Here is a 21,904-nt window from a genome sequence, read left to right as displayed (position 1 = left end):
TTTACTTATAATTATCTAAATATTACAAAAATTACAAAATATCTTATGGTTTATATCGTGGAGTGATTCGTACTGGGTATCCATTAATTAACTTCATTGAAATTGCTGCTTCAAATTGCAATGTGTCCAAATTTATATCGGTGTGAAATTCATATCGGCTTAATAATGCAACCAACGTTGTTTTCATAAAGATCCATGCATATCGACCACCTAAACAAAAAAAGTTAATCAAAGTTCTTCGCATGCGTACGCATCTAATTAATTTTAATTTTATTTTTCATACCAATACAATTTCTAGGACCAGCACCGAATGGAATGTACACGTAGGGGTGGCGGTTTTTTATATTTTCTGCTGTGAATCGTTCAGGATCAAATTTTAATGGATTTTCCCAATACTCAGGATTTCGATGGATAGTAAAGATTGGAATTAATATATTTGTTCCTTTTGGAATGGTATAATTGCCTAAAAATATTTTTTCAAAAATTAGTTTTTTTTTAAACAATAAGTAGTTAAATTTGCAAAATATCAGGAATACTGAACTCATGTGATCAGATAGAAAAGCCGCTTTCACCTTCACTATTTTTTTGGGGCCTGAAGAAAGATCTACCATTCGATCGTCCCAAAAATTTGTAAAATATGCATTTATGTATAAACCTTTTGTTACTTAAGCCAAAAGTCGCTAGAATTATAAGCAGTACAAATTTTTTTAAGAAGGAAATTTCTTACTAACATGTACATCAAGATATAAAGACATTAAATAAACAAATTTTTTAATTGAATCACTTCTTCTATTTTATAAGTAACAAGTGAAAACAAACAATTGACTGAGTTAATTGTTGAAATACCATGCGTAGTCAGTGTTGATTTCTTTATCACATAACACATACATACACGTGAAACATAGATAACTGATATTCAAGTATATTACATACTAGAAAATGTCCGCCTAATTGGCGCCCTCACGGGTAAACAGTGATGTTTACGAAAAAAATGTTTCTAACAAAAGTTGTTTATTTTTTTATAAGGAATATTTTTTACATTTAAACTTTTGTTCTATCTCTAACGGTTTATAAGATGGGTCCTACGGACCCAAGACTCAATTGACCTATGACGCTCATTTACGAACTCGACCTTTTACGTCCTTAGTACGCTGTACAAATTTCAGCTCGATATCTTTTTTCGTTTTTGAGTTATCGTGTCCACAGACGTACGGACGGACGGAAACCGGAAATGGACTAATTAGGTGATTCTATGAACACCTATAGCAAAATTTTGTGCGTAACATCAATATTTTTAAGCGTTACAAACTTGGGACTAAACTTAGTATACCTTGCATATTACATATATGCATGATATAAAAAATCTTTTTATAAACTGTGTGTTGCGATCAACTCTAAGATTTGATTTCTGTATCAATGTTTACACATTAATTTTTAGGCTGATTAGTTTAAAGATGATGTTGTATCCATCGAAAATAGTGACGGTAAAAACGGAAATTTTCAATTTGACATCTGGATTTTGGGTTCATCAGGGTCTCAAGTATATATGTATATTGGCAGATAACGCGCAAAATCTTCTTGCGTTATAAGCAAATATTACCAATTTTAATATCTTTAGATGCTTCTCTTGAAATTACTGGAATCGTTGAAATTATTCTCATTGACTCCTTAAGAACCATATCCATATATTTGAGCCTTGGTAAATCGTCGACATTGATTGAGTCTACATTTATGTCACCAACAACTTCCAATATTTCATTATATAGTTTTGTTTGTATGTCTTTATATACAGCCAAATGTAATAAAACATAGCTGAGAGAAATTGCTGTTGTTTCATAACCCTAATAACAATAAAATTTATCAATGGTTTAATAAGCCTACCTCAAAGAATTGTATACCTCTGGTATACAAGATTGTGCTTTATACTTTAAAATTACTATCGAAATTTTTTTTTAATTGTTTGAACTGTTTTCATTCCAGGAGTCATAAAAATTTAGAGAATTAGCAACTTAAATTCCGTGTTTAAAAGACATTAATATTCTAACAAGTTTTTTTTACAATTTTTGCCACGGCCGAGGTGAGGCTAGTCAACATTCTACCTCGGCCGAGTAAGAGGCATGGCGAGGGTAGTAAACATTCTACCTTGGCCGAGAGCGAGGCGAGGCGAGGATGATTATTAAAAAATTTAGGCGAGGCGAGGTGATACCAACAGCTCGCCTCGCCTCGTACCTCGTGAAACACTAGATGTGCTATTTAAAATATATACCCCACTATCTAAAAATAAAAACGTGTAGATACTCTTGTGCGAACCTTGTGGATAAATGATTATGTAAGAGTGCGATTGTGTAAGTATAACTCAAAAATATTATTTTATACAAAATAATATTAAAAATAGACCACGCTGAAATACTTTATCCTCCTCTTATCTCCCCTTCGAAAGAAAATGGAGAAATTGAGGCACAATAAATTACTACTATAAGTTACTCTCTAGTACTATAGTCATTTGGTAAAAAAAAAAAAGGGGGTGGGTCATTTGGAAACTTTTCCGGGAGTTTTGAAAGTGGGTGATTTTATTTTGAGGGATTCTTTTCGAGTTTCCACTTTGCTACCACGTATCTTTGCCGCTAGCTTCGCCATATTGGAAAAATGGCATCGAAAAGTAAGTTTTACTCAATATCTTCTTTCCGAGTCATTTTATGAGGAAAATATATGTATACAAAATTAAACTTAAAAAAAATTCCTACAATGTACGTCTCCCGAGAATGTTTTTCGTAAAATCAAAAGTTTTGGCGTACGACCGCCGCAAAGTGTGATGCTGTGGTCATGCTGGTTATGTTGAATAATTCGTGGTTATGCTGAATAACTCTTTTAAACAAGCTAATACCTCTCTAACATATCTCTCTAAAGTGGTATATTTTCTTTATTATAACAAAAGTCAATTATTGATTAAAGTTTTCATCGAGCACCTGCTCACATGTTTATCGCCTTATATTCGATAAAACATTAAAAAATTATAACTGTTAAAATATTATCTGCCGGCAGAACTCAAAAGAATAGTTAGTTTGCGTTCATTGAGCCATAGCTTCTAATAAAGGAAACTTATTTATTTGCGAAAATATACAAATTGATGGTGAAGTAGCTGAAGTTAAGAAAAAAGGATTAAAGCCACATTTAAAAAAAAACGCGTCGCTTACTCTACCTCAAGTTATTGTGGAAACGAGTTATTCGTAAGCCGAAGCTATAGATTTTACGAAACAAATTCTTAAGAAATAAATTGTAGAAAATTTGGTCTAGTTTAATTTTTTATATAGATATTTTCCTCGTAAAATGATTCGAAAAGAAAATTTTGTCAAAAAACTAATTTTCGACGACGTTTTGGAATATGGCGGCGCATGGGGTAGAGATACGGGGTAGTAAAGTGGAAATTTGAAAAGAGTACCTAAAAATCTATAAAATCATCCATTTTCAAAACTCCCGGAAAACTTTACAGGTAAAACTACCAAATGACTATAATATATTACAAATAGATTGTGAGACTATAATAAATTGCTAAGTTTGGTAATAAAGACAAATTCAGCGTGAATTTTATAACGGAGCAGTATGGTCCGTTTTTGTAATTTTTTTCTAAAATTTTGCAATCTTTAAAATTAATAAAAACACCTTTTTTTATTTCTTATAACGAACCTTTTCGTATGATTTGTCACAATACACTTCCAAAAAGTCTTACCCACCTTAAAAGTTTTGCACATATTATATACCTACTTTCCCTCACTAAAAAATCGTTAAAATAAGAATACGATTTTCGTTTAGATATTCCTGAAAATCATGTGTAAAGCTCTTTATTTTTTTTTCAGTTTTCACAAATTTGTACAATCATTTTCCAAACTATACTTTTCAAGTAAATAAAAAAATACATATTCGTATTTCTCATAACGAGTTCTTAATATAAAATGAAAAATGATTAATATACTTGGAAACATTATTATTTTCTAACTTATCACTCTTTCCCACCAAAACGAACCTCCAAATAAGAATTCGTTTATTTACGCTATAAATTTTCAATTACAATTTTCTTCGCTTAGTAAATTCGGAAAAATTTGGCTGTGACAGTCGGACCAGTTCTTTTTTCATTTTTGATGACGAAACACTAAATACGAGATTTTAACGAAAGCTCGAGTGTCGAATTTATATAAATCGAGATTTTTTTTATTCGATTTTTGTATTTCGACGATATTTTTTGCCTGCCATTTATGTTAAAACAAAGTTTGTTTCAGCGTAATACTTAGATAATGGAAAGGATGTCTGCAGTTTTCGAAAGGATTGAAATAACATAAATCGTTTCGAAATATTTTTCCTCAGTTAACAGCATTTTGCCCTTGTTTTGAACGTATTACGCTATCAATGATTTTCTTTTAACGGCAGACAAACAACATGCGCAAAATACGAAAATCAAAAAATTTCATTTTTTAAGGCCAAAGTTATTTTTATGAATCGTCCAAATGGTAGACAAAAATAATCATAGAAATTTCGCTTCATTAAGGATTTAATTAATAATTCAAATAACATACCGCAAAAATCATAAGATTGGTTTCATTACGTAATTGTTCTTCCGTAAAATTCGAGTTATTTTTTGTAAAATCCATTAAATAATCTAAAAATGGTTTTTTGTATACATTACTATTGATCGCTTTAACGTTAATTAACTCATTATTATTTATAACATTTGCCATAAATTTTTGTTTTTTCGAAATAATCTGTAAAGAAATACACACAAAAAATAAATAATTAAATATATTAATTACTACGTTTGTGACATAGTTTGAACACGACAAGTGTTATCACCACTAACTTTTTCAGTAAATCCTTGCGTTACAACACGACTCTTTGTTACCATTTTATAATCTTGTGTGAATCGATAAACTATATTAAAAAATTTGATTGGATTCATAAATTTATCCATTATATAAAACATCGCACTAAAATTTATACCAAAATTAAAAGAAATTTATATTAATATTTTCACATTTTTATTAACCTGTGTATAGCATGAAAGTAAGCAAATCCATCATCTTCATGCGAGTTTATATTTACACCCATTGTTGACCCTGAAATTAAATTTACTGTCACAATATTTATCTTTAGACTGGGAGAAGGTAGCACATTCACACAACGATATTCCCTAATACTTAAATATACAAGATGGGCCATTTTATCTATGCATTTGAATATCTCCTTTTGTAGTTAACCAATCAAAAAATAAATTAAACACAAGTTGCAGAGTTTGATGGTGGGCATCATCTTCTGTCAGCAGATTGTAATAGTACCTCCACCAAATATTAGCCCTTAGTATGGGGGGACGCGCGTAGGGCAGTCAATCAGATTAGTAAAAAAAAATCGACAGGTGAATTAACTCGAGCTCGTCAGATTAAGATATGTTGGGTTCAGTACATGCTACAAAATGTGACGCAAGGAAATAGAAGGCTTGCAATGTTGTAAATAAAAAAAGTTAGCTGTAGTTACTCGAGCGCGGTTAAAATATTTTTTATTTTGAAAAGAAAAATAAAGGAATACGAAAAACATATAATCTGACGATTAGGCAAGCCGCAGCATCAAAAATCGAAAAAATAGTTTTACTCGGGCAATGTCAATAGAGTGTATATTTGATAGTGATGTGCCTAAACGGATGCGAATCTTAATTATAGAAGCAGAAGTGTTGTTAACTAAATACGCTATATTTCGACTTGCACAGCTTGGGGTTTGGATCTGTTTACAATCTATCTATATGTTATGTTCGTTTGTGTATGGTTCATGAGCTCAAAAAGTTCCGCATCGATTGAGCTCAAATTTTTACGAAATACAACCTGCTTTGAGAATGCTTTTTATCTATATTTAACTCCCAGGAGGTGGATGAACAATCGAATATTTGCAGGACTGAAAGTTACATGAAAATCAGTTCAGCCGTTCAAAAATTGTGAACTCTTTTATCGAGGGTTTATCAAGTTTTGTAAAATTTACAATTTGTTAAACTTCTCATCTATTTCCATGCAATCTTAATCTGCCACGGCGAAGCGTGGAAAGATACAGCTAGTAAAATAATATTAATATTGTGTACGACGCTTTGTTGTACTTTTAGAAAAATTAGTGAATTTAATGCAATAAGTTTCATATGCACTACAATGCATAATTAGTGATGCTAATGTGAAATGTGTATTTTGTGGAACTTGTGATAAAGATTAAACCGGTTCGAAGAAAGTCTAAGAACGCTTATACTTCATACTACTACATATACTAGACGGAACATCACTAGAAACAATTAAGTGTAAGTGAAAAAAAAATCAAACCGTTAGATTAAGAAAACCCTGCAAGATTTTTGGCAGATTAAGGTACAGGATGATCAGAGAATCAAGTTGAACCTTCAGTATGAAAATCTGACGCGCTTGAGTTAGTACACTTGTCTTATTTTTGCATTTACAAAAATTAATCTTGAGCTTGCGTCACCTCCAAATCGCCAGTCCAAGGTATGAGAACTTTCTTGAAGTCCACTTGACATCCCCTATCAAAATCTGACACGTGCGAATATTTTTTTTCCCAATTTTAATCCTTCTGCACGGCCACCTCCACAGCCCAAACCGTCAGATTAATATATTTATATTATCAAATATATGTGGGAGTCTTACAGATTCAATATTGAAATCACTCGGGTTACGCCAAGACTCGTTTTTTTACATTCTCGAATGCCTATCAGTCTCTTCCCCATCGCTAAATTAAAAGATTTGTTGGATTATTTTTTCTTAAAATCATCTAGGTCTACAAAATCCGATCTCGACGACGCTCAAGTTACTACACATTTAGCATCCTGGGCTCCTTCCTTTTCAAAAAGTTTTCAGAGAAAGTTGAAAATATGATGTTACTGAGGTTTTCTTGAGATTTCGAGGTTATTTTGCTATAGTCAGGATTCGATATCAGGCAAGGTCGACGCAGAAATTGTTAATAAACAAGTCTTTTTTTTTATTAGTCTCAATCCGATCAATAGAAGCAGAGATGTTCAAGAAAACGTCACCAGAGAAAGCAATGCAGAGATAAAAACCACGTGCAATAGGTCGCGCGGATCGTTCCGGAACCGGAAAACTTCTTATCTGTATTTTTTACAACAAAAAAAATTAGCATTTACAAATATTTTTCTATATCAATATTGCTACTAATTTTTCATTATCTTTTCATATTCTCCGGAGGCACAAGGGAAAAAATCTTCGTGTGAAATATGCCACCATCTCCAAGTCCATTAAATTTTCATTGAGTGCCGACATTTCTGCTCTTTCGTCTCAATAAAAAATAGTTTTCTAAACATGTTGCTGAATATTGCATTTTAAGTTTATTATCTCTTAGCGAAACTAAAGAGCCTTATTCGCTTGTCTTGTTAGTACTTTATAAAATAAAATCTGATATGACTGCCATACAACCTCTAAATACTTTTATAATTAGACGGCTTAATTGAGATTTGAAACTAGTACTTGTCACGACAGGAACAATTAGACTTTCATATAGTTCTTTCATTGATTGCGTGGTTCCAATCCAACAGCAGTCGCAAATTTTTAATTTTTTCATATTATTTTTTATAATTTGTTTATTTTTAATTCATTATCATATGTAACTCTTGTTATCATATGTAACTATAGAGAAGTTGGTTATTTTCTGAAGTTTTAAGCCCTTGCGTTCAAAAATGGGACACTATTACACACAACGGAGATACTCGATATTAAATTTGAAGTAAAGTTTAATCTATAATATTAAATTTAAATATTGCAAAATTTGCAAAATTTAAAAACACAAAAGTCGTCAAATGAAACATATTTAAAACCTAAAATATTGCAAAGTGTTTTCCGAAATCTATGCAAATTTTAAAATAAAACATGCTTCTTTAAAACCGCAAGAGATGGAAGAAGAATTAAGGTATTTCTAACGACAAAAGAAAATCTCTAAGATGTGAAAATCAACTACAGTAAATCTGCCAACCCCACAGCGTACTGTCATAATAATCACTTAATTAGGAGATCGGACTCAATTTTTTTTATCACTTCAGATGAAGAATTCTCACTTCAAGAATAGAGTCATACGTGGGCATTGCCATAGAGATTATATATAAAACTTTGTTTAGCTAAAAGGAGATGGACAACCTTTGAATGCAATCTTTGATTCCTGATAACTTCTTCATTTCTTAATCAATTTTAATTTCACTTTCAAATTTTGTCATGGTATAAGTCTAGTTTTACATTTTTATGGGTAATATGGGCAATTCGACAAGATTTTCCCATATTGCACATAAATTTACAAATGCAAAATAACAATTTTGATGTGTGGTACAATTGGAATAAGTCAATACAAGTATGGAACTCCAATTTCCATCATACAACAACTACAACAGACCATGAAGGGCTCTATTAATGAACAACACAAATCAAACATATTTAAACATTACTTACAGGAAGAAAAGAAAAGAACCAGATTACCACTATAGCAAAATATTTAGATCATCAAAAAAATTTTAAAAAAAAAATTAAATTAGTATTTATTTTATAATTGAAAACAAACAATTTAGTAAACTGTAGAAATACCATGTATAGACCGTGTTGATTTCACTGTCACTTTGCAGATAAATACATTTCACATAACTGTATAAAACTTTGTAAAAGTTGTTTATTTTTTTTATAAGGAACATTTTTTATTTATAAACTTTTGTTCTATCTCTAACGGTTTACAAGATGTGTCCTACGGACCCAAGATCCAATTGACCTATGTTGCTCATTTGCGAATCCAATATCACTTTTTACGCCCTGAGCCCGCTATTAAAATTTCAGCTTGATATCTCGTTTCGTTTTTGAGTTATCGTGTTAACAGGCGGGCAGACAGACAAACAGACAACAAGCAACGGACTAATTAGATGATTTTATGAACACCTATACCTAAGTTTTGTTAGTAGCATCAATATTTTTATGCTTTACAAACTTGGGACTAAACTAAGTATACCTTGATATATATTACATATATACATGGTATAAATAAATAAATAACAATACATACGTTGCTCATATGTGTATACATGGTCAAGCATCTAGTGCTAACAGCACACGGAGTGTTGAACAACGTTGTCGCTTAGACAATTCACTTCTACATTAGACTGAATACTCTTTGTTTAAATAACCTTTGTTTATTTTTTTTTTCGCAAATTTAACGGACAATTATATCCTCATTAGGCTCAAACCATCTATCATTTCAAGCGCAGATTCAGCCCTCAAAAAAGGTGATGGGCACGGCACATCACCCGAAAATCGGTCAAATGCAAATCGGAGTATGAACTCGCTCATGGTCGGCATAGTGCATTCCTAAAAAAAGAGATGTTTACAAATTATATGACACCCTGACCAAGATTTTGTAAAGTGTATTTGTAAATTAATAAACCTGTAAAATGTTAGCTTGTTCGTTCACAAAGATTACAAAAGTAAATGTGCGATTTTTTTGCACATCACAGTATCCCATTTGAACATCACAATATCCCACCTTAACTTAAATAACAAATTTAAGCTTTCGTTTTTTTTCGCGAAAGCATTGATAATATCATCAATTTCCAAATGTTTAGGAAAGCAAGTCCGAATAATCTTTCCTTCCCCGTTGAGGTACGTAACCAAGTTTTTACCCCGTGAAATGTAGAAAACGTTCTTCTGAGGTAGCTACGCTGACCGGAAGAGGTACGCTGCAAATAATGGTCGAAAGCTTCAATGAGGTGACTTACCGACTCTGGTATGGTGGAATTATTTTCATATTCTGTTTTACATTTGGCCATCCAGAGTCAGTATTCATTTATAATAATTGATTCACTATCATTAATGAATCGCCGGAACATCTGACTTATATTTTTCATTGCCTGGATATCAATATTCAAGTACTTGACACCAACATTTGGTTCAACAATTTTTTTTTTTTTTTGCAAAAATTTTTTTTTAGCAAAAACGCGAACTAAACATGTTCGAAAATATCTTCTAAATAGTATGAATCCCTATCCTTTACATATAATGTCAAATAGCGACAAATTTGAATATTTATAGCAACTAACATAGACGATCAATGGTCCAAAAATTTCTCTTACGATTTTATGTCGTTGAAAACTACCTATTTGAATATTTTCTTGAAAAACTATTTTAAAAATACCGATTATCGTTAGAAATACCTTAAATACAAGCAACTATTATCTAAAACATATTTGTTTTAGCCTGACAAATTTCTCAAAATAAAATTTAAAAAATTTATTTCCCCATTCGAAGACATCCGATTGGCAAGATGCCCCTGAGAACAATTTGCTCCGGTTTATCTGTAAATGTCTTACCACAAACTGAATCTAAAGTAGTTCTTGACAAATATTCAAATATATCAAACGTTGTTTCTTTATTTAATTCCAAATCTAATTTTTGTATTAAAATATTAATTTTTTCCACAAATATTTTAAAGTATGATTTTAAAATGATTGGAGTAAAACCTCTAATTATAATACTTCGATGATGTTTCCATTCTGGAACTAAAAGTATTTTAATGGTTATCAAGATTTTTAGTTTAAAAAATTTAGAAAATATTATAATACCCTCTGATGTTAAAATTGATTTTCCCATAACAGGATTCCAAGCTAATTTAAATAAGTAAGCTTTTTCTAACACATGTTCATTTGTTAGAAGTTCTTGAACAATATCTGGATTTGATATTCCGATTATTGGAAAAGGACCAAACCATACTCGGAACATAGTCTGCTGATACTCTCCAGCAATATTAATGAATTTATGTGTAATTTCTAAAACAAAAAATGTGACAGTATGATCCTTTAATTAAGAAGCTTACACAATTTGTAATAATACTCTAACATTTCTGTTTAATTTTTTCTGTTATATTTTTTTTAAATTTCTTTGAAAAACATTTTCTCTCTCCTCCATATTAATATTCTTAAGGGAAATACGCTTTATTTACGCAGGTCTTGCATGATGAATTTCTAAACTGTATTATAAAAACTGTTTGAACTTACCTTGATGAGAACCCAAAAATAATTTTGCATTTCCAATAATTGGATAAGCTGGTGGTCCAGGAAGTTTAGATACATAATAACACACACGAATATAATTCCAAAAATAAATACACGTGAAAACTAAGATTAAAAATAATAAAGAAATTAAAACATGATTTTGTAGGAACTTCATAAACACCGTTAAAAACATTGCGTTTTTAAGAAACAACTCGGATCCAACATGAATGAAAAAGCTCGGCTACAATATGAATGAAGCGTTTCATGTCCAACATAAAATAAACACCTCTAATTTGGCAATAATTATTTATTTAATTATAAATTATAATTTATAATTTTTGTTAACAATAAATTTTTTAATTATATCTGTAAAGGAGAAAGAGATCAAGGTTTGTTCTACCATCGACTTGGTGGATCCACTAAATAAAGAAAATAAATTAATCCTTTATTTGTTTTAAGATTAAACATCTCAGACAAAGATGTTTTTCTTTTACCAAAAAAGAAAAGAAAATAAATTATTATTAATATTATTATAAAATTTGAAATTAACGAATTCATGCCTGCCAAGGAGGGAGAGAGGATACAGGATTTACACCCCAGAGCCTCCCATCTCCTTGAGAGACATAAATCTTCACAAGGCAGCTACGTCTTTTGAAGAAAGTTCACTGACTTGTGGCCGTGTAGTCTGTACGTCCGCGACGTCTGTTGGTCCGTCTGTTTTCCGAGTCGGTGGTACGTAAGTCTGTCTAATGTCCTGGTCAAGCAGGCTCCGTCCCTGCACCGCAGCGATGTGGAACCTACTAAAAAATAGAAAATGAAAAAGAAAAAAAAGAAACTTCAAGGGCTGTTACTTGAAGACAGTCTGATGCGATCTCAATGTACGAAGGGTGCCTATAATGACAGCCTTCTGCATGGAAGAGATAAGGTGACGAAGATGAGACCTGCAGACCGGAATTTGAGATAGATTCGTCTCGAGAGTGGGACGAATTCCGCCTAGGCAACCGATAATGAGGACAACCATTTTGACTGAGTAGCCAGGGTGTAGTTGTCGTAGTTCTTGTAAGAGATCAAGATATTTAGTCCGTTTTTGCTCCTCCTTCGTGACTATGTTCGTTTCTGCAGGCGCAGAGAACTCGATGACGTACATAGTCTTAGATGAGATATCCTGGAGCACTATATCAGGCTTAGTAGCAGAGAGCTGCCTGGTAGTTGGGAACGAGAAATTCCAGAAGATAATGCATTTCTCGTTCTTGACGACGGACTCGATCTCGCCTGGAGCATATGGTAGGACTGGCGTAGGGTCCACTTCATACTTGTGTCTCAAGAAGTAGTACAGCACGCGGAGGGCAGCGTTATGGCGATGTATGTAGGTGTTCGTGGCATAAGAAGGACATGCCGAGATGAGGTGCATCAGCGTCTCCGGCTGAGATTTGCACGCTCTGCACATAGTGGTGGAGACTGCTTTCTTATATACATACTTTTGGTGAGTTAGCGTCGCTATCACACCATCTTGGGCAGCGATGATAAAGCCTTCTGTTTCGGACTTGAGTCCAGCTGATCGCAGAAAAGAGAACGTAAGATCAACGGAAAGACCACAGGAGTCTAGATGACGGTAGAACATTCCCTGATGGTCACGATGCCGATGATCCTCGAAGAGGGAGCGTATTTCAGCTCGTTTTACAGCTAAACGAAGTCGAGATTTGGAGAGAAGGATCACGTTATCATCAAGATCACGATTAGACGGATCAAAAGCAAGGCCCAATTTAGACGCTGCATGTTGTGCTGCAGAGAACAAGAATGCTCCTTTACCCTGGAGCTCATGATCGCGCACGAGTTCCATAAGAGGGTCAGAACTATTTATGACCTGACAAGCTATTCCTAAAACTACCCTATCATGTAGACATTCAACGGATAGGAGACCTCTACCTCCTTGCTGGCGTGGGAGGTAGTTACGGGGTACAGAAGCACGTGGGTGCAAACTACGATTGACGTTCATGAGTTTGCGAGTGCCTCTATCAAGTTCCTTAAGCTCCTCTATTGTCCATTTGATGGAACCAAAAGAATAGAGAAGAATGGGTATTGCAAGCATATTAGTAGCACGGATCTTATGGATCCCAGACAATTCTGATTGCCAGATTTGTCGAAGACGGTGCCTATACCTGCCGCGAAGAGCTTCCTTGACAGTAGACACACTTTGAATGTGGTTTTCACCGACACCCAAATATGTGTAGAGCTCTTCTTCATCGAGATGTTTCACGATGCTTCCATCTGTGAGCTGCACGTCTGCATCATAATCAGGGACACGACCCCTCTTACAATGAATGACGGCACATTTATCAAGTCCGAATTCCATGCCAATAGCCTTCGTGTACTGATGGACAGCTTTGAGAGCTTGAGATAGACTGCTCTCAGAAGAAGCATAAAGTTTCAGGTCATCCATATAGAATAGATGAGTTACCTGATGCTTCCTATCTGCCGGGGGACCACAACGGTAACCAGTTTCTTCTCGCAAGCGCAAGGAAAGGGGCATAAGGGAGATGCAGAATAAAAGCGGGCTAAGGCTGTCGCCTTGATAGACACCACGCTTATATGTTACCAGATCTGTTGAGACAGTACGTTTACCACATCTAATGGTAAATTTGGTCTTCCACAAAGGTAACAGCTCTTCGATGCATCTGATGATATCGGGGTGAATTTTCAAACATTTAAGCAGCACCAATATGAGTTGGTGAGAGGTAGTGTCAAATGCTTTCCTATAATCCACCCAGGCCATACTCAGGTCGCGCTGATACTGACGAGCGTCTTGACAGATACATCTGTCAACAAGAAGATTATCTTTGCAACCTGATATACCTCGTTTGGAGCCGCGTTGCTCGTATATCATCTGCCAAACCGGTTCTATGGTTGTGAGTATGCGTTCATTAAGAATGGAGGTGAACGCTTTGTACACGGTATTGAGACATGTAATCGGGCGATAATTGCTCGGAACTGAAAGGTCTCCTTTCTTGGGAATCAAAACTGTTCGTCCTTCCGCGAACCACGTTGGAAAGGTCCCGAACCCAAGGATGTATGAAGTAAAGTGCCTAGCAAGATGTGCGTGTGTGGAAGTTAAACGTTTCCACCAGAAGTTGGACACAGCATCCATGCCAGGCGCCGAATGATTCTTCTTGCATATTATTATTATTATTATTATTATTATTATTATTATTATTATTTAGTTTAAAAGTTTAATGTTTAACGTATTCATGCCAGATATTGGGTTTGTACCTTAGAGCCGTCCATCTTCCCAGGACAGCCTTTGAAAAAGGTTCACTGACTTGTGGTCATCCTAGTCTAACCATAGCACAAAGTTTTGCCTCAAAATGTTTATTTTTATCCTCCTCCCATCTCTGAAAACCGCTAATGCTAATAAAAAAATGAAATGTTTCGATCCTAAAAACTGGTGTCAAGATACCACATCTTATGGATGAAAAATAAAAAAACAAGGCATGAGTAGAGTCTGGTGCGACCCTTGAGGTCCCAGCATAAAATTAATTTTTTTTTTTAAACATATTTAAAAAAATAAAAACTCGACCTACCTGAAACGACTCTACCAAATGTTAAGAAATAATTTTCGGATCATACAGCCGTTAATACTTCTCGATTGGCATCAACGAAGTCGATACCATTTTTGTTCGTCCAATATCGTACAGAAAAAATTTTTTTAAAAATCTCACCCGAGTCAACTCGACCGAATGTTATGAAATTCTTTTCGAGTTATATTGCCTTTAATACGCTTCGATCGACACTTCGGTATCGTACGAACACAGATACACACACACACATGCTTCTTCTCCAAATTGATGTCAATGCCTTGTCCTAACTATGAAACGTAGAGGTATGTTCTAAATTTCGATTTCGAAAATCGGTACCCATTACAATAACTTCTTAAAGTGGGAAGTTAATAAGGAAAATTTTAAGCTAAACTGACCTCAATCCTGCTAGTGGATATGGTCTATTTTGTGCTTGGCCATTTCAATTGTTTATTATTTAATTGTTTAAGATATTTCAAAACTATATCATCTGATCAGGTAGTAACGGATCAAAAGTAATTATTTTAAAGAAAAAGGAAACTGAAGGTGTAGCATAATTTTATACAAAAAAAAATGTTAAAAAATGCATGATTACATCCATACTAATATTATAAATGCGAAAGTAACTCTGTCTGTCTGTCTGTTACTCTTACACGCCTAAACGGCTAAACGGATTTTGATGAAATTTGGTATGGTGATAGATGATAACCTAGAAATGGTCATAGGCTATAAATAATCACGCCATCGTTCTTAGGGGGTAGGCAGTAGGCAGATAACTAAATTGAGTTAGTGATTTTTAGTCGTTTTTGTTGGGACTTTTGCTCTTTCACGTCTAAACGGCTGAACATATTTTGATGAAATTTAGTAAGGTAATAGATGGTTACCTAAAAACGGATATAAGATCAAAATGATCACGTCATCCTACTTAGGGGGTAGGAAGTAGGCAGAAAACTGAATTGAGTTAGTGATTTTTTTATGGTTTTTGCTGGGAGTTTTGCTCTATCATGCCTAAACGGCTGAACGGATTTTGATGAAATTTAGTTAGGTGATAGATAGGTAACCTAGAAAAGGATATGGAATATGGGGGGAGGGGTGAAAGTGGGAATGTTGCCCAGCAAAGCGGGTAGTTCACAGCTAGTAATTTTATAAATTAATAAATTTCACGAATTTGCTCCAATAATTACATCAAACATTTTTTTTTTAAATGTCCTTTTTTAGCATACTTTATCAAAAAACTTTGCAACCCAATGGGCATTCTCCCGAAGTTTTAAGGCAAAATATTTCTAAGAAATTGAAGAGAGTCCAATTTCCGAACAACCGTGACTATACTCCGGGATATCGAAGTAAAAACTGTCGGAATTGTGATTTTTATTACACCATTTTTATGAAGATGCATTCAACTGATTTCTCTGAGGATTCATTATAGAGTCTAGTCTATTTATTTTAAGCACAATGTTAAATTTTCGTAACGAGATACGGCAAACCAATACATGAAAAAGTCGGAAATTTTCCATAGAATTCAATACACTATTTTTTATACTTTTATAGAGCGGGATCACATTTAATATGGCTGTCAAATTTGGTAGAAAACATTTTTTTTTTAGTTTTTTTTTTTTTTTTTGAAAAATACGTTTTGGATCAAAAAAGTTTTGAACAAAAATGTGTAACTTTTTATTTCGGATTTTTTTTATTATTATTTTATTTATTTTTTTTTTGAAACGCCCATATCTTTTTGAAAAAAATATATTTTTTAACGACCCCTAGTGAAAAGTTAGTCCTTAATATGCCCGAGAAAATCGTTTTTGCAAATTTGAAAAATATTGAAAAGTTTAATATTGAAAAGCAAAAATCGCTTTTATCGACAAAAAATCGTTTTTCTTTAAATTCCAATAGCTCATATACGCGTGCTTTTTTTTTATAAACGTTTCTGTACACGCGTATATGAGCTATTGGAATTTAAAGAAAAATGGCTTTTGTCAATAAGTTTTTGAACAACGCGTTTTTTTTTTTAAAAAAACTAAAAAATATTGTTTTCCACCAACTTTGGCAGCCATTTTCAATGTGATCCCGCACTTTAAAAGTATAAAAAAATAGTGCATTGAATTCTACGGAAAATTTCCGATTTTTTTATATGTATTGGTTTGCTGTATATCTTGGCATTGGCTCGGAAAATGTAGAATGACCAATCTATTACTAATATTGTGAATTCCGTGAAGTTTTTGACAACCTAATAAAAGTTTGGAAACCTTAACACGAATCTTGCATTAACATAAAGTTAATATATTCAACTAATTATTATTAGTTTAAATTTTTCGACAAAATTCATGAAGTTAGTCATAATTTTGTTCTTTTTTTACATTAATTTATGAACACCATTCAAGGTTTTTTTTATGTGAAAACATCAGTTTTGTGCACTAACTTACTTATTTTGTTTATTAAAAGGAAAAAATTATACATTCGGTACATTTAACTTTATCCGGAAACCAGAGGCAAATATCAAAATCCAGAGAGAACCCCTAATCAGAGAGTCCTCTTAATCTATAACGGCTAATAGCTCGTTTTCTAGATAAACAATCAAAAAATAACTTGCAGAGTTTGATAGGGGACACATCATATTCTCATATCAGATTGGACCCAGTTCTTCAGATTTCTGTACTGACCAACTTAGATTCTAAACGGTAAGAGATAAAATAACACTTTAAATTAGAAAGTTGATCCTCATAAAAAAAATTAACCATGTTTTCGTCATTTTGGAGGAAATGTGACTTAAAAATATTATCGCATTTAATCGAAAGAAAATACGATAACTACGGAAAAAAGCTTTAGCCAAAATTTGTCAAGGGCAATAGAGGACATTTGCCTGTGTCCATGATTTCAGCCTACAATTATCGATAAACTTTAAGCGTATTTTCTTTCAATTAAATGCAATTATGACATATTTTTAAGTCGCATTTCCTTCGAAAGCTAACGTTTTTTGAAAAAATGTTAAAAACAAAACTTAATAGTTTTTTTTATGAGCATCAACTTTCTAATTTAAAGTGTTATTATATCTCTTACCGTTTAGAATCTTAATTGGCTATTAAAGCACCCCGAAGAACTAGGACCATAGACAACTAATTATAATATAAATATTTATTATCTATGACTAGGATTTTAAGTTGATTTTTGAGTCCTACAAAAAACTACAAAACGAACTGACCCACCATGCATTTACTTTCATTCCCATTTTTAAAAAAAATCCCATTAATCTATATGAAACGGATGACAAAATTGTTATCAGAAAACAAAAAATACGTTTTTATAGAAGGAAACGAGCCAAGAAACATAGTGTTTTTTTGTTTACGACTAATCAATGGCCAACTGAAAAAATTCGCAAAAGTCAAAAAAACGATTTGCTTGCGATTAACAGAAAAAAATGACGTCCAATGCAAAAAAAAAATAAATAAATTGAAAAATTCTAGATCTCAAAAAAACCTATCGATTGACGTATGGTAAATCCGATTTAGTTGCGTAGGTGGCGAGAAAATTTGAAAAATGAGAGAAAATAGTCGTTTTTACATTTACTTATAACTTTCTTTGGGGCGCGCTGTTTGGTAGGGAAACTCCAGTTATTGGTTTTTTGTTACTATTTTCATGCCAACCTGATCTGACAATATGGAAGGTCTGAAAGGGGTATCCAAGATTTTTCAAAAATTCACTTCTTAATATTATTAGATAAGGCTTGTATGCACTTAGGCAATATAAACGGTCAATAGGAAGCTCCGTACTAATTTTTAGCTTTCTATCCCAGCGAACAGAAAATTTTTGTTACGTTTCAAAATCTACGTACTCAAACGCAAAATTTAGAAAAGAATAGTAAAAAAATTTCTTATTCTTCTATTTATCATTAAACTTCTATTTAGTCATTATTTGCAAAAAATGGGAATAGTTCAGTGAGAACAATGAATAATTTTATTTTGTTTAAAAATAAAAAATGATGTTTTTACTTACACATTCATTATAATATTATTTATTATGTGAGAGAATACTGATAAACACGCGGATATGTGATCACAACAAATTAATGATTAGAAAACAAGTTTTTATACCATGTACATGAAATATACCAAGGTATACTAAGTTTAGTCCCAAGTTTGTAACGTTTAAAACTATTGATGTTATAAAAAACAAGTGAAAACAAACAATTGACTGAGTTAATTGTTGAAATACCATGTATATTCAGTGTTGATTACTCTGTCACATAACACATGCATTCACTTCACACATACATAACTGATACAGACATAATATACATACTATATAATTTGCGCATAATTTTCGCTCTCACGGGTAAACAGTGGTTTTTTTTAATTTAAACTTTTGTTCTATCTCTAACGGTGTACAAGATGGGTCCTACGGATCCAAGACCCAATTGACCTACGTTGCTCATTTACGAACTTCACCTCACTTTTTACGTCCTCAGCACGCTATAAAAAATTTCAGCTTGATGTCATTTTTCGTTTTTGAGTAATCGTGATGACAGACGGACAGACGACAGACAGACAGACGGAAATGGACTAATTAGGTGATTCTATGAACACCTATACCAAAATTTATTTCCTATCATCAATATTTTTAAGCGTTACAAACTTGGGACTAAACTTAGTATACCTTGATATATTTCATATATATGGTATAAAATTTTGGTATAGGTGTTCATAAAATCATCAGTCCATTTTCGGTTGCCTGTCTGTCGTCTGTTCGCCTGTCATCAGAATGACTCAAAAACGAAAAGAGATATCAAGCTGAAATTTTTTATAGCGTACTCAGGACGTAAAAAGTGAGGTCCAGTTCGTAAATGAGCAACATAGATCAATTGCATCTTGGGTCCGTCGGACCCATTTTGTAAACCGATAGAGATATAATAAAAGTTTAAATATAAAAATGTTCCTTATAAAAAAATAAAAAACTTTTGTTTGAAATATTTTTTCGTGAACATCACTGTTTACCCGTGGGAGTCAGTATATTAATATCAGTTATATTAATATCACATTATATGTGTAATGTGACAGAGTAATGTAATGTAACACTGTCTATACATGGTATTTCAACAATTAACTCAGTCAACTGTTAGTTTTCACTTGTTGTAGTATAACATTAACATCTGAAGTTAAATAAAATACTTATGCGTTGACCAAAATATTAATAATTTTAAAAGATCAGTTTTCATCAACTTTTAATTACTTCAGTTCCTTTTCATTTCAAGGCTAGTATAAAAATTTACATAATTTTAATTATAGCAAATTATAATGAATTTTATAGCAAATTATCATTTTTTTTATTAAATTTTAAGGCTGTTAAATTATTATAAGGATGAACAAATAAACTCGATCAATCGAAAATTTTTCATTGGATTAATCGAATATTTTTTTTCTCGATGTTTTTAAAAGTCGGGCAATTGATTCTTTTACATTTTCTAATAAGGTAGTACGAGCGCAAGGTAAACGTGAATTATTTATACTTTATTTTAATTATTATAACTTCATGAATGTAGACGAAAAATAAGAATAAAATATTTCGATGTCTGCCTTGGTTTTCGAAATATCGAAAGCTAAATAATTAAACCAAATTTTCAATTATTACTCTCCGTCTTATGTTTTCAAGTTATAACATAATTCACCATCAAAATTGATAATATATATTTTTTTAAATTTGTGCTCCCACTACTATGCTCATACATCCTTAATTAGTGGGGCACAATGAGTTTTTTTTAAATAGTTTCTTAAGGTTTTAACTTTAATAGTTTTGCTTTTATTTCCACTGACTAGTCTTGGAGAAATCTAAGAAAACTTAAATCATCCATCTACGTTTCCCCATAAAACCAATGTTAAGTATGTCTACTTTCGAAGTCATTTATTTATTTAAATAAGCGGATAACCTCCAGTAAAATTTTCATAATTGATTTAGACTTAATCCAACTTCATCTAAATTAAATCATGCCTTTTATCCAAAATTCACTCATGCATGACTATTTGTAAAAGCTGACACACTCAATATAAAATATCAAGTATGATTCGGAGCGCCTCAAGCTTTTACAATTAATCATGTATGTATGAGTCACCCAAAAGAAAAATTATTTTATACTTCTTAGTACAATAAAAGTTGTCTCTAACAAGTGAAATTTATAGAATTTAAAAAAATTTCTGATAAATGTTTCGGGTACGGAACCCAAAACTCGCACTTGAAAAATAGGTAAGATTACACGCCAGAGAGTACCTATCTTGAGGACCATCGCCTCGTTCTTAGTTTTCTCGGGTACGAGACCCTAAAGTCGCATTCAAAACGGATCTTGCGGCTCTAAAAGGGATCTTTGATGTGCACAAATTCGATTTTCTTTTTGTAAGTTATAGAAATTTCAGACTTTTTTCATTGATTACGTAATAAGAAATGTTCAGTTCTTTGGTCATTATTTCTTTTGAAAATGAAGAAGTCTTGACGTTTCCAATCTTATCAATGTTGAATTTATTTTCGATTATAAAAATTCGAAAGATGGATTTTAGTAACCACTATAAATATAAGGCCTTTTCAATGTACAAAAATCGGAAAATATGCACTTTATAAATAAATAAATTCCAGCGTAAAAGAATACTGGTTTTTTTCGATGTTTTCGAAAATTGATAGGGGGTAGGGGTCCCATGGAGGAGAGGTAGGGGGTGGAGGTCCCATAGAGGAGAAGTTCCAGGTTTCGAACACATCTCTAAATCGACAGTAGTAACGGCACTATATACAACAATGTTTTCTCTTTTGTATATACAAACACACATTTTTTCTCTAATTTTCGTGATCGGACAAACTTACATTTTTTAGGTTTATTAATTTGCTAGTGCGCTCGGTCCACGGCTTTACCTACGTGGAACTAATATACAATGTAAAAGCTTAGTCAGAACGTCACATATTTTGTAAAGATCTCCTTTGTAAAAATGAACTTTATTGGTCATGAGTGAGTACATACTCCGATTCGCATTCGATTGATTTTCGGGTGGCTGTGCCGTGCTCATCACCTTTTTTGAGGGCTAGATCCGCCCCTGGCAGCCACCATTGTACGTAAAACATGGGGACGTTAAGGCAACAACCACCCACAACCAAAATTGCTCTGTGTAGTTTAGCTAAAAAGTGAAATATATAGTCAAAACTAACTTAACTTATAAATAATTATAAACTAAGAATAAAATATTGCTAACTTTCCATTAATTTATGAGTGTATACAACATCTTATTACAGTTTTTTTCAAACT

The 21,904-nt window shown here is 32.7% G+C and overlaps 1 protein-coding gene across 1 annotated transcript; it reads right to left on the bottom strand.

Annotated features, from left to right (window-relative positions):
• Positions 1-43: 43 nt before the first annotated feature.
• On the bottom strand, positions 44-11,252 carry LOC123301332 (probable cytochrome P450 313a4). Its single transcript, XM_044884070.1, has 7 exons — positions 11,063-11,252; positions 10,631-10,834; positions 10,494-10,567; positions 4,569-4,724; positions 1,601-1,841; positions 284-463; positions 44-210 (listed from the first exon to the last, which is right to left on the bottom strand). Exons 1-7 carry the CDS (start codon positions 11,250-11,252, stop codon positions 44-46), a joined length of 1,212 nt encoding a protein of 403 aa, XP_044740005.1.
• Between the last annotated feature and the right edge of the window lie 10,652 nt (positions 11,253-21,904).

This window comes from Chrysoperla carnea, chromosome 5 (assembly GCF_905475395.1).
Source record: "Chrysoperla carnea chromosome 5, inChrCarn1.1, whole genome shotgun sequence".
NCBI lineage: Eukaryota > Metazoa > Arthropoda > Insecta > Neuroptera > Chrysopidae > Chrysoperla > Chrysoperla carnea.
The sequence above is the reverse complement of the archived record's forward strand: the minus strand, read 5'-3'. Positions and strand labels throughout refer to the sequence as shown.

What these genes read in the sequence shown, in the direction of transcription:
- LOC123301332 (XM_044884070.1), bottom strand. Translation starts at nt 11,252, where the DNA reads ATGTTTTTAACGGTGTTTATGAAGTTCCTACAAAATCATGTTTTAATT. An exon ending in ATTTTTGGGTTCTCATCAAG is followed by an intron (nt 10,835 to 11,062) that starts GTAAGTTCAAAC and finishes TTTTTGTTTTAG; the next exon opens with AAATTACACATAAATTCATT. An exon ending in ATCTAAAGATATTAAAATTG is followed by an intron (nt 464 to 1,600) that starts GTAATATTTGCT and finishes AAATATTTTTAG; the next exon opens with GCAATTATACCATTCCAAAA.